This window comes from Limulus polyphemus, unplaced genomic scaffold (genome assembly GCF_000517525.1).
Source record: "Limulus polyphemus unplaced genomic scaffold, Limulus_polyphemus-2.1.2 Scaffold695, whole genome shotgun sequence".
Taxonomy (NCBI): domain Eukaryota; kingdom Metazoa; phylum Arthropoda; class Merostomata; order Xiphosura; family Limulidae; genus Limulus; species Limulus polyphemus.
The window spans coordinates 129,889-145,942 of record NW_013666305.1 but is presented as its reverse complement, the minus strand read 5'-3'; the positions used below and the strand labels follow the sequence as shown (position 1 = coordinate 145,942).

General features: G+C 34.0%; 1 protein-coding gene across 3 annotated transcripts in view; it reads right to left on the bottom strand.

Moving 5' to 3' along the window:
* Positions 1-6,853: 6,853 nt before the first annotated feature.
* The window catches only part of LOC106460028 (LIM domain-binding protein 2-like), an 80,118-nt gene continuing 70,917 nt past the window's right edge, over positions 6,854-16,054 (bottom strand). For 2 of the 3 annotated variants that reach the window (XM_022386622.1, XM_022386623.1), the window contains exons 10-12: positions 15,445-15,495; positions 11,346-11,464; positions 6,854-10,198 (exon numbers count right to left, since the gene is read on the bottom strand). In XM_022386622.1, coding sequence (XP_022242330.1) covers positions 9,869-10,198; positions 11,346-11,464; positions 15,445-15,495 — 500 coding nt within the window. In that variant the 3' untranslated portion in view covers positions 6,854-9,868. The remainder of the gene's footprint in view (positions 10,199-11,345; positions 11,465-15,444; positions 15,496-16,054) is intronic. The other variant, XM_013919712.2, reaches the window with a different exon arrangement.

Sequence of the window (16,054 nt, the reverse complement as noted above, 5' to 3'; positions counted from 1 at the left end):
TTTAAATGTCACACCTGAACGCTCACATTCCTTTTAATTATGTTTGAAATTATGAACATTGCTCAACATCATGAAAATTAAACCTTATTTTCAATAAGCAATCCTGAAAAATAAAAAAAGTTAAGCACCCCCAAATCCAGGTGTATATTTTATAGCAAAGCCACATTGGGCTATCTGCAGTGTCGACCGTGTGAGAATCGAACCACAGATTTTAGCATTGTAAGTCCGTAAACTTATTGCTGTACCACCAGAGGACCCCCAAAGGAAGGCAACTGGCAGCATCACCCTAACTCACACACCATCCACGTGTTATATTTTCAATGTTATCGATTGATTTCCTTTGGAGTAATTGGATAGAAACCATAGGATAATGTGGAATCTCACCAGGAAATGTATTGCAGAGCAGAAATGAGACTTTCTCTAACTTTGATGCAAAGAAGTATACGGGATGCAAGTTACACCAGAAAAATAATTTTTATTCATTTAAACATCAACCACTGTTAAAGAAGAATATAAGTGTGGTACCCAGAGGAGTTGCTAGGCACTGGTACACGAGGTCCATGCCCGATACTACTTGATAGTGCTCTGAACCCTTAGTTGGTGTCTTGAAAAATCAGAATAGAAAACAATGATCAATATCATACTGAAACGCCGGAAATGGGCCGAACTCCGAATCTATTAAGCATCTAGCAATGCCTCTGGTGGTACCTTTACTGGAGGGAGATGTGATGTTAATTTGAGCTATACAAAAGCTTTATAAAAATTTACCTAACTTTTGGGAGTTAAACAACTTTCCTTTATACAACTTGATTAAAGTTGTTGAAATTGTTTCTCAAATTTGCTTGAAAATGAGAAAATATACCATTCTTCTCAGGCTGCAGGCATCACACACGTGACTGACGACCCCGATCACGCAAACTCTGAAGTAAAGGATGTTATATATCTGGGGTATCACCCGACTTTCCAGTACTTAACTGTAGTTTTGTATACAATATGTTCTATGTTACAGCAATCTTTCCTACAAGAAGGTACCTGTGACACCTTTGTTGACTGAACTAGTTCTGCAAGTTAATCATTTCCTTTACCTACTTTCTATATCAAGTCCAAAATATTGAACATGCACAGAGAAACATCCCAACTATATGGTTAGGAAATACGTGAAAATGCTTGCATACCAAACATTCTAAGGTAGGCCTGGCATGGCCAGGTGGTTAGGGCACTCTACTCGCAATTTGAGGGTCGCGGGTTCGAATCCCCATCCCACCAAATAGGCTCGCCCTTTCAGCCGTGGGGGCGTTATAATGTGACGGTCAATCCCACTATTCGTTGGTAAAAGAGTAGCCCAAGAGTTGGCGGTGATGACTAGCTGCCTTCCCTCTAGTCATTCACTGCTAAATTAGGGACGGCTAGCGCAGATAGCCCTCGTGTAGCTTTGCGTGAAATTCAAAACAAACAAACAAACATTCTAAGGTATTGACTTTCACTCTTATAGTACACTTAATGAATGCTGTTTTACCAATCCATACCGTCTCTCTTCACCATCGTACAGTGGTCAGCAACCTATGACCCGCGGCAATGATTTGGCTGACCCGCCAAATATTGGCTTCACCGTTGCAACCCATGAGGTCTCAATCATTGCTCAGTTCAAATTTCTGGGCTATGCGAGAAGAACAATGATGTTAAAGGAACGAAGGGATAGAGTCACGATTATAAGATTTTTAAGATCAATTTTAAGGAAAAATATTCAAGCTGGTCGAACTATGAATTTTGTTTGTTGTATGCAAGTAAACATACACATTTAAATACGTGTACAGGTATTAAGAATTATATGACCATCGCTGACCCAACACATGCTAAGTTTTCAAAAAATAAATATTGACCGGCGATCAAAAAATGTTGTTTCACAAATGATTGTAAAAACTGCTAATAAAATGTTTCTTTAATCTTAGAAAACGCGAATACTCTTAGGAAATAGGTACAAACAAGGAAAATGCGTTTTAAAATTATAAAGTGTAAAATAGTGTTTAGAGATATTCAGATTTTGTCTCTCGGATGTAAACATTGGTTTCTTGAAGAATTCTTGATTATTTACAAAACATTTACATTTTCAGGAGATCCGGTTTGAAAAAATATCTAGTATATTTCTGAGGTTAGTAGTGTAGTGGAAATGGAGCCGTGGTACTTTCTTTTTTCGTAGTACCTAGCTAATTGGCTTGAAGTTTGCCTTCCGATGATCACAGCACAGATAGCCCATTGCGCAGTTTATGTCAAAACAAACAAATAAATGGTCGGTACTTATTAGAATTCGTAACAATTTACGCATCACTTTCAGCGTAACAGCGAAATATGTAACAAAACTAATAACCCAACTTCACGCAGTTTTCTGGCACTTTTGTCACACGTATTAATGACACATCGCAAAAAAAAAAAAAAAAAAAAAAAAAAAATAAATGTGCTCGGACTCACTTCTTTTCTTGTTAACTGTCAACGTTCGAACATTCAATCGATAATTTACATATGAATTTTAAAACAAATTCTTCACGTGCAATATACCCACATTTTAAGATCAAAGATTTGCTGGTTCATAATCTAATTTTCGGTTTCGTTCCTAAGTTCATTGTATTAAACTTAAAACCTGTTTTAAATACTAGAGCTTATAAAATTGCCAGTTGTTCTTTTGCTTTTCACTTAGATGTAACTAATATCAAGAATACTTTACTGGTAAATGAATAAATCAAATTACTGACTCTGTAAATACCGAGCTCGAACGTATTGTTCTAAGGTGCGTTTTGATTTAAGCGTTTGTATTATTGCTACGTCAAAGGGGAATGTTGATGTAACGTGACGAGTGAGTGGCTTAAAGTTTGGAATTTTCTTGAAAATTTAGGAAATATTATGAAAGCATAAAAACATGAGTTAGCCAAGAGTAGATTGAGTGTATGTTAATTGATTTGCGAGTGTTACAGTTGATTGATTATTGAATTAGTCAATTTGTAAATTTTGAGTTTCTGTTTTCAGGAGAAACTAAAAGTACCGTAACACGAAAAATTTAACAAGTGGAATATCTGTTGTGATGTTATTTATTTATGAAGTTAGGCTTATCGTTAATTACGTGAAATTTGTAAAGGTTGTTAGAATTTGTGGTTGAAGAAATAAAACTTTTGTCATCATTACGTAGACTGGACTTCACATTCTTTTTTCATCAAATAAACCAAAAGAACCCATTTAACAAAAGAAAACATTACAACATCAATGTCAGAAGTGGGATTTTTTTGGTTATGATAAAATCAAGACTAACCTTCATGATGTTTGAAGTTAGGTTGAAAATAATGAAACAGTAGAAACACGACCGAGAGAGAGAGAAAAAGAGAGACAACAATTTAAAAATCAGCATAGACTTCATGTTTCTGGTAATAGTATTTAGAACTATAATAAAGACAACTAGATGTAATTGGTTAAGCATGAAGAAAACTAGGCTTTTTCTGTGTCATGACAACCTGGGGTGAGCTCAATCATTGAGGGGTGTAGGTTCTCAAGAACTGCCAACTCTTCTTCACCATACTTTTGGTTTATGAAGCTTTTGAATAAAAAAAAAAAATCTACTTTTGCTAGGAATTTTGTTATTGTATAAATGTACTTTTTAATTAATAATGAAAAGTAAAATTTCAAATAGAAAATAACTGCACATCATATGGTCTCATCTCTCTCTCACTAGAAAGGAGTGGTTATAGCTCAGTGGTTAGCATGTCAAGCTGCAGATTGCAGGGTTCGAACCAGGATGCCACTGAGCATGCTCTACGCTTTCTATTGTTTGCGAGCATGCTATAAAAGTATTAGTTAATTCCATTATTTAATTCAAACAGCCAGACAGAGTAGACATCAGTACCGGGCTACCCTCACAGTTAGTGATGCCCATACTGAAATGTCATATTCTATAAAAACCACCTCTACCAAATGTTCATTTACAAACCTAAACTGAACGATCAAACATTTGCACTTTGGTTTCACATGACAGATCATCAGATGTCTAAAGCAACGTGTGTGAGCGTGAATTTTGGGTGTTCACATAAGGGCTATCTACATTAGTTGTCCCAAAGTTGATCCGATAGACTAGAGCAAAAGGGAACTAGTCAACAGCATACACGATCAACTCTCAGGCTCCTGTAATTTAATTTAACTACCATTCTTACATAGTACCCACGACCACAAAATGTAGAGTTGCGATTTTTTTTTTTCTCGTGGTAACGGAAAATTCGACAGTCCATTAGATTAACCACTACACCACACCCGCCCCGAAAATTGGGTAACTGATGTTATTTTATAGCTATGATTTTATCCTGTCGTAGTCAAAATCTTATGAATTCCAACTATTGTTTAATTTGTTAAGTGTACTTAACACAAAAATAAAAACGTTTACTCACATACAAGTTTACTATTTTGGCTTATGATGCCAATTTCTACATGGTAACCACCCCCTTCCATCCCCCAGAATGAACAAGATAGCTCTTGCAGAATATCAGGAACTTCTACCAAGATGTACATTACAAAGTAATCCTGAATTTTCTGACCTTCTCCAAGTTCACGAAAGAATGACTGCTTTATTTACTAACATAAACAGTGTGCGCGCATGTGTAGTTCCACTGAAGAGCTGTTTATTCTCTCTGAATAATATATACATGTTGAAAAGCTATGCTCTATAACTTGAAAATCAAGCTAAATGCGTTGAAAAAGCTCTTTTATTTATTCCAGTTGGAGAAAACATTGTTACACACACACACACTTGAAACTATATCATAATTTAAAAAGGTCACTAGCGCTATCCACGTTGCTGTCTACACTTACAGTATGTGTAACCTTGTAGAAACCCTTCTTACAGGAAAACAAAGGGTGGCTCATTAAACTCTGAGGTTTACAATACAACAGAATTCCGTCTATAATTCTGAGTTTAGAAAATAGATTTGTTTCGAAGAGCTTGTTCTTGTTCTGCTTTGATGATTGATTGTTATTCTGTATCTTGGATTCAGACACATCAGTTGTCAAGAATGGATCTCTCCTCTTGCATTGGACCTTTTGGCAGAAAGGAACGATACTGCCACCCAGCTTTTTGATGACACACGCGTGTAAGTATACAAAAAAATGTCAAGTACGTATTCCAGAGTCATAGTTACATCATTACACACAACAAACAAGCACTTGTCAAACCTCTGGCAGTAGTATCCACAGTGTTGGTTCTTGGTCCAGACTATATTCATGATTGAAATAATGATGTAGTATTTCTAAAATGTTCAAAATATTTGTGGTTGTTATGGACAGAGGATTCAGGGATGCGTTGGATCTTCTTCACCAACTGACTGTGAAAACACAGATTATTTTCTTTTTTTTTTTTTTGTCAAAGGTGGGGTGGGAAGAGTAACTCAGATCTGCTGATGGGGGAGAGGGCAAAACTGTCCAGAGACCTGGCAATTGAAAGGGGATTTAATGGATGGTATGCATAATTTTAAAGAAAGAAAAAGAGAGATTTGCAATAAAAAAATTTCTCCTTTCCTGCCATTATTAATAAGATAAAGTCATAACAGTCAGCAGTCCTATTCAAGTGGCCCACTGACAATTCTTTCCTGGGGCCCAGAATTGCTGGCAAAAGGTCTGATGTACTTAGTTTCCTAAAAATGAACGAGTTTAAGGCTTTTCAGAAAAGTGTGATGGATATCAAATACAATAAATGGTTACATACAACAGTGAAACCACTGAACAGATACTTACCAATCTGTGGATTCCTTTTGTGTAAGGGGATTATGTCAGAATTTTCAGTGTTCTTTGAAACTTTTATCAGCCTGCTCTTATAGAAGATATTAAAAGAGATCCAGTTTATTTGCTTCTCGGTTCATTTTCCTGCTTTAGTAAAATTGGCAAGCATAATACAATAGTACTTAACACTAAAAAGTACTTCCTAAAGTGTTCCTCCCCTCTCCTTCTTACTTGACTGTATCTGCTTATTATTTTTCTTGTACAAAATAAGTTATGAAAAGAAGTTTCCCTTACTGTAGTGATAATATGACACAATCAAAGTGGCAAACAATACTGTCCTTGTGAAAGGCAGGAAGTATTTGAATCATGTCAAAAAGCATTACTAGACAATGTAGCAGAATTCCATGCAAATGTGCTCTATTGAAGTCAGATATTTTTCATTGGACCATAATTTCTATCAAACATTTTCTTTTTTTTTCCTGATAATTAAGCAGTATCAACACTCCCAACCTAATTATTTCAGAAGTTCAAGCCTTCTGACCAGTTATTCATCATAAAAATATGACCATTTATACAAGATTCATCTCTTCCTTTCAACTGAATATACTTTCTTCACTGTTTTATCAAACAATAACTTTTAAAACTAGGAAATTTTAGATATTAGCATACAGATACACAAGAAAAAAAAATCAAAACTTACACTGAACTCCAGAGAAAGGTTTGTCATGGTGAAATGTTGATGAAATATAGTAAAATTTTCTGAACTTGAGCTGTCAGGCAGAAATGTTTTCATTTATTAATTAAGGTGTGTAACTCCAGTTTCGTTTTTCTTTTACTTTAAAAATACATTAACAAATTCCTAAAACTTGTAACAACAAGCTTTTTTTTTTTTGTAATTACCAAGCCAATCAAAACACATGCATGCTATGCTAATAACATTAAACACAGCCAGTTATAAGCTATGTTATTTTAACTGTCAAATGCATCAATACATTAAATTTCAGGAATGTCCACTGGAATTTTAAATGTCAATTTTTGCAAGAATCTAAAAACAAAGTTAAATGTAACTGAAAGTAAGGAAGGGGGAAAAAAAAAATCTAACATTTAGGAAACTAGCAATTATATTGTTTATTTGACCAATTCTACAGTGAAAGGAAAACAGTACGACAAGCAGTTTTATGCACGAAAGCAAAAAAAACGTGACAAAAAGTTGATCCATAATCTATACATGTGGAAATGTACCTATCAGATATATCACCAATTTAAACAATATCTAAATATGGAAACAATTAAGTTTAAACCCCCCTCGTTTAACCAAAAGCAACTCAACGTGGTAACACTTCATAGATTGAATTAATTTTCTTTCTACACTTGAAAACTAACAACTACTGTTTGAATGTAGGATATTATTCACAAAACTGCACCTTTCAAAGTGAAATAAATATGCTAACCAATTTATATGATACAATTTAAGTACTACTTAAAGAGATAACTCTGAAAGTGAAATAAAATACAGTGGAACCTCAACATTAAGGGCACCCTTCTGACTGCATCTAAATGTCCTCCATATCAAAAATGAGACACCCAAAGCTGGATTCCATATTAACCATACAAAATTTTGCAGGACACTGGTGGTGTTTGAGAGTTGCACATTGCCACGACATGGAGTGTTGTCAACAGGGGGTGGATTAGTTTTTTTTCTTTAAGTAAGTCTCTTCAGAATTTGAACAGCTAAACACTGACAGTTCCCCAAAGTAATAAGATTCACTTTGGATCTGTGAAAACGTTTATTACAGTGTATGGTTTGGAGCCAGTCCAGTAAACATCGCAAGTGTTTGAACATTGGTCATTCTTATGGGAATGTTTGGAATTTAGTGGTATACCAAACAGGCATACAAAGATAAGTGCCTGCTTTATCGAGTGCCCGTACAGAGAACGAGACTAAAGACACTACCCTTAATCTGGATATCAAGGTACCCGTTATTGCAAGACTTATTTTGGTTACAGATAGTAGAAAAGAAAGAAAGACTGAAAAGGTTTGCCCTTAATGGGGCAGTGCCCAAAAATAGAGGTTCTACTGTACCGTTTTTAAAATATAAACTAAGTGGACATTAAATATTGTTAGTCTTCCCGTTTTAATTTACCTTCCAAAATACAATACATTAGATTTAAGTATCTTTGAAAATACTTGTTGAAATCAAATGTCTTAAATCAATACAACTTTGTTCTCCAAAAATGCCGTCCGATTTAAATAACAAATTTCCAGTTTCTGAGGAAAAGGGGTAAATACGATTCAAAAGAGCCAATGTTAAACTGTAATAAATTTACCTTGTTTATGAAGGACTCTTGATTACAGATTAATTTTATTTATGTTTATTCAGAGAGAGAAGAAGAAGAAGAAGAAGAGAGAATAATTTACCTTGTTTATGAAGGACTGTTGATTACAGATTAATTTTATTTATGTTTATTCAGAGAGAGAAGAAGAAGAAGAGAGAGTACCTGTAGACTTGGTCCTTTACTTAGTAGTTGTTATAAGAAATAACGAGTATGTTCTCCCGAGATGAACATGAAGAGTAACTTAAAATGCAAATGATGTGAATTCACAATTAAATTAAAAAAAAAAATTCATTATTTAATGTCTAAATTATTTTAATAAGATAACACTACACAGTTTATTAATGACTGGAATAGAGAATCAAAATATCCCAGGACAATAAATAAACGTTAAGAAAAACACTGAAGCACAAGTACATTATCTGGAATATACACGTTTCTTACAGACTAATTTTCAAATAGTGTAGAAATAGTTCTCATTGGGCTTAAGTTGAGGATTGAGCAACTTTTAACTGTTTGCGTTAGTAAAACTACACATCAGGAAGTTTTTGCTACAAGTTTAATGCTGTTTAACCCACCGACTGCCAATTCACCGTGCAGGTTACAGTCTGCTTCCTGCAGTTGAATGCAAGTGTGCCGTATAGTGTGTACAGCTTGCAAAAGTTCCACACAAGTTTGGAGCAGCCGCAGTCAATGGGTTAATGCTCTTTACATTAACACTAACACTTAAAGTGATACTAGAAGCTACAGAGCTATACAAGATACATTATAAAATTTTACAGAAAGCCAACATTCTGGAAAATAACTGTTAGAAAACACAAATTCTACTAACACTGTTCAAAAAAAACTCAGTTGATATTTACTTACATGGAACTCCACAAATCTAAGCATTTATGATATAGACTAATCATGTAACAAGTAGACTTGGCTCCTATCATAACTTTCAAAAGGCAGTACTGGTCAAGATACCAACTTCCTGTTTATTACTCAAAAATTCAGGTACCATGTTGGTCAAGGTTCCAAAATTCCAGTCTGTTTTTGTTGTTCAAGTTGTGAAGAGTTAAACATATATATAAATAAGGAAAGGACTTTTTTCTTCTTTCTTTTTAAAAAGTTATTTTCAGCTTATTTTAATTAGTCATTAATACCTTGCATTTCCTATATTGACTGACTTCTAAGATATTCTATATGTATAGACTTAGAAAAAAGACAATTATAAATGGGAAGGATACTAATGCAAGTTTTAAATGGCAGGAAATCTATCTCCTATCATTTTCTCTTTATACTAGCATCAAATACATCTTCCTTCTGAAATGTGTATAAGCAATTTTTTCTAGTACCTTCCAAGTTTTACTACAAGAACTATAATGCTAACCAGCAATTTCCTAGTTCACTAGTTAGTTTTGAGACCTGTAGTTTAACAACATTTGTGTCTACAAAATAAAATAAAAATAACTGGATTTGGTTTAAGGGCTTTTCTTTCAAAAATGAATAACTGTATTTTAGATCTCCTTGGCTTACACCTCACAAACTTTGCAACATACTAAAAACTAAAATTCTTTACTCTTAGCACTGGCTCTTTAGTTCTCCAGACAATGGCAACACATGATACACAAACTCCTGTATACTGCTTTTGTTTACAGGTTGTCTCAAGTATCGTGGTAGTGGTTAGTCATTACAGGGAAGGAAAAAAAAAAAACCTCTGCCAGCCAAACTTGTTAGTCATATAACTCCATACAGATATAACCTTGGGATAATGTCTGACCAGCTACCACAATTTCTGGAAAAGTTAATGATTTATGGATGGAGATGACTTCTTGTCATTCGGTTTAGATGACTGGGGTCCATTAGTGGTTGATCCTCCACTGCCTGATGATGTGGAAGTTCGATCTTGCCCTGCAGCACCCGTGTGTGGCCCTGACCAGGTTGGCATGGCAGAAGTATTTGAGCTTGAAACAGAGGTCATTGGGTTATTGGAGTAGTCCTCACCATCTTCCAGCCCATTGGCTGCGGCTGTTGAAGCATCGTATTGCGTGTTTTCTAGACGAGTAATCAGTCGCTCATCTTCATCTCCAAATTCTCCACCCATTAGAGATGGTTCTCCAACAACCATAACATCCTTTAAATACATATAAATCTTATGTAGACATTCTAAAGTAAGGACACAGTTAAGTAAGTAAAGTAACTGAACACATCATTTATAAAACAAACTAGGATCACAATGTTTATACAAATACAAGATTTACACTGAATACACACAACAGATTTTGTAAAAGGTTAATTAAAAATACATCATTTAATATACAACATTTTGAGAGGTCAATCCCTGGAAGTTTCTTTAAAGACAGCAAAAGTTCAAGTTCATCCTATCTGTCCACTATCATATAACCACGTCAACAAATTTCTATCAGTATCTTTCTCTACGTTAATTTCTAACACTGAAGCAGCAAACAACTTTCTAATATATCAGATAAATAAATCAGTGTTCAATGACCAACATCTCTCACCAAAGCACCAGTAATTAGGTAGAGTGCAGTTACTTAGGTGAAAGTGCTAAAATGTTGGTCATTGATCTAGAATGGCCTGGGGGTGTGGTTTCTGAACCTGTTGTCTTAAATGTCTTGCTTTCATATAGAACACTTAATATTTATTTTTTGAAAATATTGGATTCTCTTTGCTCCCTATTGATTGTGCTTTCCTATGAAGGTCTTTAGCATGTCTTGCTAGCCATAAGTTATCTACAAGTGGGTGCAGTACACTAATGAAAGGTCAAGTATTTGTTTGTTTTTGTAATTTCATGCAAAGCTACTCGAGGGTTATCTGCACTAGCCATACATCCCTAATTCAGAAGCAATAGAGAGAAGATTGCTAGTAACTCCTATTGGAAACTCTTGGAATACTCTTTTATCAACAAAAAAATGGGGTTGATTGTTGCATCGTAGCACCCCCACGGCAGAATGAACAAGTGTTCAGTGATGGGATTTGAACCTGTGACTCAACAGGCCATGACAGGCCCTAGTCAAGTATTTACCACAAACCAAATAAATGCAAACACACATGTGGTACCATGGGCTTTTAATAATGGCTTTTGTTTTTAAAGAAAATGTGGTGTTCCACATTAGATAAAAGAAAAACACACACACACACACACACATAAAAAAAAACACACACATGCAAAATGTAACTATGCAATATAAAAGCCTAATTAACAACAAGATTATTTAAAGAAACGAATGTTTACATAACATGTAATTATGAAGACAGACCTGAGAAGCAAGAGAAAAGTTAGCAGGTCCAGGAGAGGTTGTATTTTTTTTCTTTACAGTTCCACCACCTGCTATTGAAGACTTCCTTTTGCGTCGTTTACTGGGAGGTCGCTGAGTTTCTGAAAAGACAAAAGAACAACCTTGATAATTCTGCAAGGAGAAAAAAAAAAGTAACTTGCAAACTGACTACAATTTGGTGTCGGTCAGTAAAGTTCACATTTAATACTCGCATAATATCACATACAGTCAGTGCTTCAAACTACTCCTGAAAGTGATTATGTATCTAACACTATGATCATTTTTAACATATTCTACAAAGGGACATTAACACCATGCACGAACAAAGGGGTTCAGCCAATTAGCAAGCTGATTGTGCTTCTCACAACATGTATTTGGCTTTCGATCTCGCAAATTAGACCCCCCCTCAAACTTTCTACATAGGGGCCTGAACATTCTTCATCCTGCTACTGCATAATGAGTTGTCATAGTTACTGCTGACACCACAGCAATATGAAAGTAAATTGAAGAGCCATCTTTCATTCTGATTATGCGATTTTGTTGTCTTGTAGTGACTAATGAACAAAACACACTATTTCATTTGTTTCTGAGCCACGGTAGTTACGACTACCAAAGACAGAACGGTAACATCATCCCACATCCTCTCCTTACCAAAATATAGCTGGAAGCATTACTGACAGATGTACAATAATGAACAAGTAAATTTCACCGTAACTATTGTTTTTTGTAGAGTAAATTTTCATTACTGGTTACAGCACTGTTGTATTTACAATGACGTCACAAGTGCAGTTCCTAAAATGTGATGGGCAAGGATACCTTGATACAGAGTTAAGGTTTATGGCTGTAGTACTACTACTCTCCCTTACAGTACTGTATCGTTGCTAATATTGGCACTCCCTAGTATTACTGTACTTCTCTGACAAGACTGTCAATTCTCCCGTTACTTGAATGGGAGTGCTGTGCTATTTTCCCAAACAGAGATAGTTTCCATTCTGTTGACTATGATGTAAGCTAGAAGAAACTGTCCTAAAAATACTTTTTGCAACATATCTTAAACATACTACCTGTAAAGTGTAGAAACCGACGTAATGAAACCATGTGTCCCATCTATACAGAGTATGAAAAAACTTAAAAGTATTCTATAAATTTCTATCATCTCCAGTTGCAAATATGAGAAAGAAGAAGAAAGAAAAAACCACGTGATAAACATAAAACAAGTTATCTTCAGTTTCAGATCAAAAACCTTTAAATATCTATTGTTCATAGTAAGATAGTGCATAATAGGATTATGTAAACTGAGTACTGGTAACCCAGGAATGGTTAAGTCTACAAGTTTTAAGTTACATTTTAAAAACATGCCAGAAATATACGACAGTTCCTTAGTCTTACACCACACCCAAACACTAAATACCTCAATGTCAGCATTGATGTTACATTCACGAAATGGGTACAAAATATTAAACTTTAATAATGATAATAATGTCAATCTTGCACAGATATCTCCTCTCATAGTTTTTGCTAACAATGACAATTTAAGTTGAACATTTTTGGTAATTTGTGTGTGTGCGAGATGTTGCTGATGACATAACTTTCATTTGAGGCATGGATATGCTGCTAGTTTCTCAGAAATACAGCTGACCCAAGTCATAACTTCATACTAGGTAGGTACCAGGCCTGTTGGAGAAAGACTATGATGAACAAAAATGAGAAGTCTCAGTTTTGGTTTTTGACTGGTTTTCAACTTTTTGAGATGCTCTGGATAGCTGAAAAGTGGCATATACACCAGATATAGAATTACTATGCCAGATAACTCTTCATATCTAGCTTCTGATGATCTGTAGAGAAGAAGATCCAGATAACTTTTGTATTGCATTAATACAGGTATTCATGCCATTCCTACATAGTGTGCTAGTGCACTATCCAATAAACCTTTCTTTGAACAGAAAGATAATCTCAGGATGCACATTCAAACATGAGAAATCAATAAAAGCTGGTTAAATATAACAGATAATGATACTCTGAAAAAGTGGTTTAGAAAATAAACACACTGAGCTACGAACATCAAAGTTTTAGAAGCACCAGTACAAAATACAGAAGCCTGAAAATAAAAGGTTTAATAGATTTGTTTAACAGCCTTTACATTTAACACTTATTCTGTACCGAAAACACTAACAGTTATTCACTTTCTGTATAAAAATTCACTATTACATACACTTTATGAATAAATACCTACTTTTCAAATCAAATAAAATATAACAGGTCTCCCAGTTGTTTTCAAGAAAGAGGTTTTAACATGAAACTACAGGTTTTGATAGGCTCATTACCCTACATACAATTTTCAAACCTGAACCACTGATCACGATATTATTTGGATCACTACTGCTTTCTTACATTTTTCCAAAGAATACTTGTAAAATAGGTTTTGTTTTCCATTATAGCGAAGACATTTATCTTTTTCTCCAAAGTCCCGTTTTCATCGTATTTTTTATAGAATATATAAAGTTGTACACTTGTGGTTAAGGTTGGTTGAAGAAATACTCGGGCTGTGTTCAAAAGGTTCATTTGCTACCCAGGAAAACAAAGATAGATTTAAATATTTGAAGGTTCATCAGGTGGCATTCAAGCAGTGACAGATTTTGTAAATTTTCCTAACAGAAACTGACGATGTCCGACTAGTAATCACACATTAAATGTCTCTCACATGGATGATTGAGTCTTTTGATTTGTATAATGACAATTACTTAAACAAAAATGTCATTTACCAGCTCCATCCTTGCAATAGAGAAGACCATTACTGTGGAACACAGTGTAGTACATTTAATAGCTGCATTGATTCGATAAAATGTACTGGATGTACAAGAAGTAATAAAAGATTTATTTTGACTAATGGATTCTTTTCATAGCTGCACCATCTCTACTTGCACTTTGTGATAGTTGAAGGTCCTTATTCATGTTTCTTTTTTTCTTTTTTTAACCGAAGTGTAACTTTGTTTTGTTGTTTATTTATTAATTGTGTTTAATTAATCAATAGTTTTGTGTTAGAAAGACTAACTATTAACCTTTGTGGAATGGTGACTGTTAAATAAACATTTGTTTTGCTCAAGTCAGCTGTAGTTCTTTTAATTGGTTGTAGTATGGTGTTCTTGCAATACAAGCTTACTCGTATAGCTACACAGTATCGCATGCAACATTAAGTGCGTGTACATCAATAACTCATTTTTTATTTAAAATATAAAAATAAGACTATTGTTCTATATAATGCATTTTTAAACTACACACAAATGTTTTATTTTGTTTATTAAGAATACCAGTAAAATACGTTTCAATAAAATATAAGGTAGTAGTTATGGAGGAGTATATCATACTCTCCATTACAGCCTAAAATAATTACAAGTTCTATAGGCCATTTCATAACAAACTAGACCAATTTCAAAATACAGGTTTAACAGGTTCACTGGGAGGTCTGTTACAAGAATTATTTTACAATGTCTATACCTTTTCATCAAGAGTACACACTGAAAATCATTATGTTTTATCCCATGACAAAATTTACTAACTTTATAGATCTAAAAATCAGTATTCACAGATACATTATTTGTCATTGTACTGCTAGTTTACAATTAAGTTAAAACCTTATTTTACATTATTTTCAAACAGGATACTATAATTTAAAGAAGTATGTAGATGAACTTAACTCTGGAAAATTAAAATTAAATAACAACAAGAAGAAGAAAAATGAATCAATGAAATGTAGAGTGACTTCTCTACGTGGTAAAGGTTTAAAAACAATTTTTCTGGGTTAGTATTTATTAGTGTTTTAGTCCCCCAAGACTGAAAGCTACTCTCTACTAAAAGTTGTGGCAAAGAAAACGGACATCAGAAAATCTTTCATGCAGAAAGTGTATGCAAATATTTATGAAAGAATGTGCAACTGTAAATTTTTCCACTGCCAATAGAAATAAAAAGCTTTTAAAACTTTTTCTTTTTTTAAATCACCACCACCACCACATAAAATACTGAGAAGAAAGAAATAGAAAGTTGTTAATTTTATTCAAAGCAGCGACCTTTTTCGATGACATACCTATGTCCGGAGGTGATTTTAGGTCATTTGGATGGCCGCGGTAGTTGGAACCTAGTGGGATTAACCAGTCAAATAAGCACATGTAACCAAACCCAGCCAATATGTCCAGCGTGCTTGACCCAAAGCAACTATGAAAGAATTACCAAGCACCAAACTATGGGCAAGCAGACATGTTTTACTGTAATTAGTACTTACTCAGAATTCTATAAGAATTTCTTATAACAATAAACGAAACCAATAAGTTGCCCCATTTTTTTTTTCTTTTCTAGTGGGTTTAAATAAAACTTTTAAAATAAAACATGAAATATTTAAAATTTATCATTCGATGAAATCAGAATTTAAATTTCAAGAATTTGTCAAATTATGATGCACATGTAACTTTCATAATTTTTTTTTTTTTTTTTAACATATGTTGTAATTTGTTTATTTATTAAAAAAAAAAAAAAAAAAAAAAATTATTTTCATATAATTAAAGGATAAAAGCTGTAATATAACAAGATCACTAAATACCCAAACATTAATATTTCAGAACCGTTTTTTTTAGAACAACATCAATAACACAGGTTCATAGTTTCATCATAACCTCATTTGTTACTTATAAATGAATACT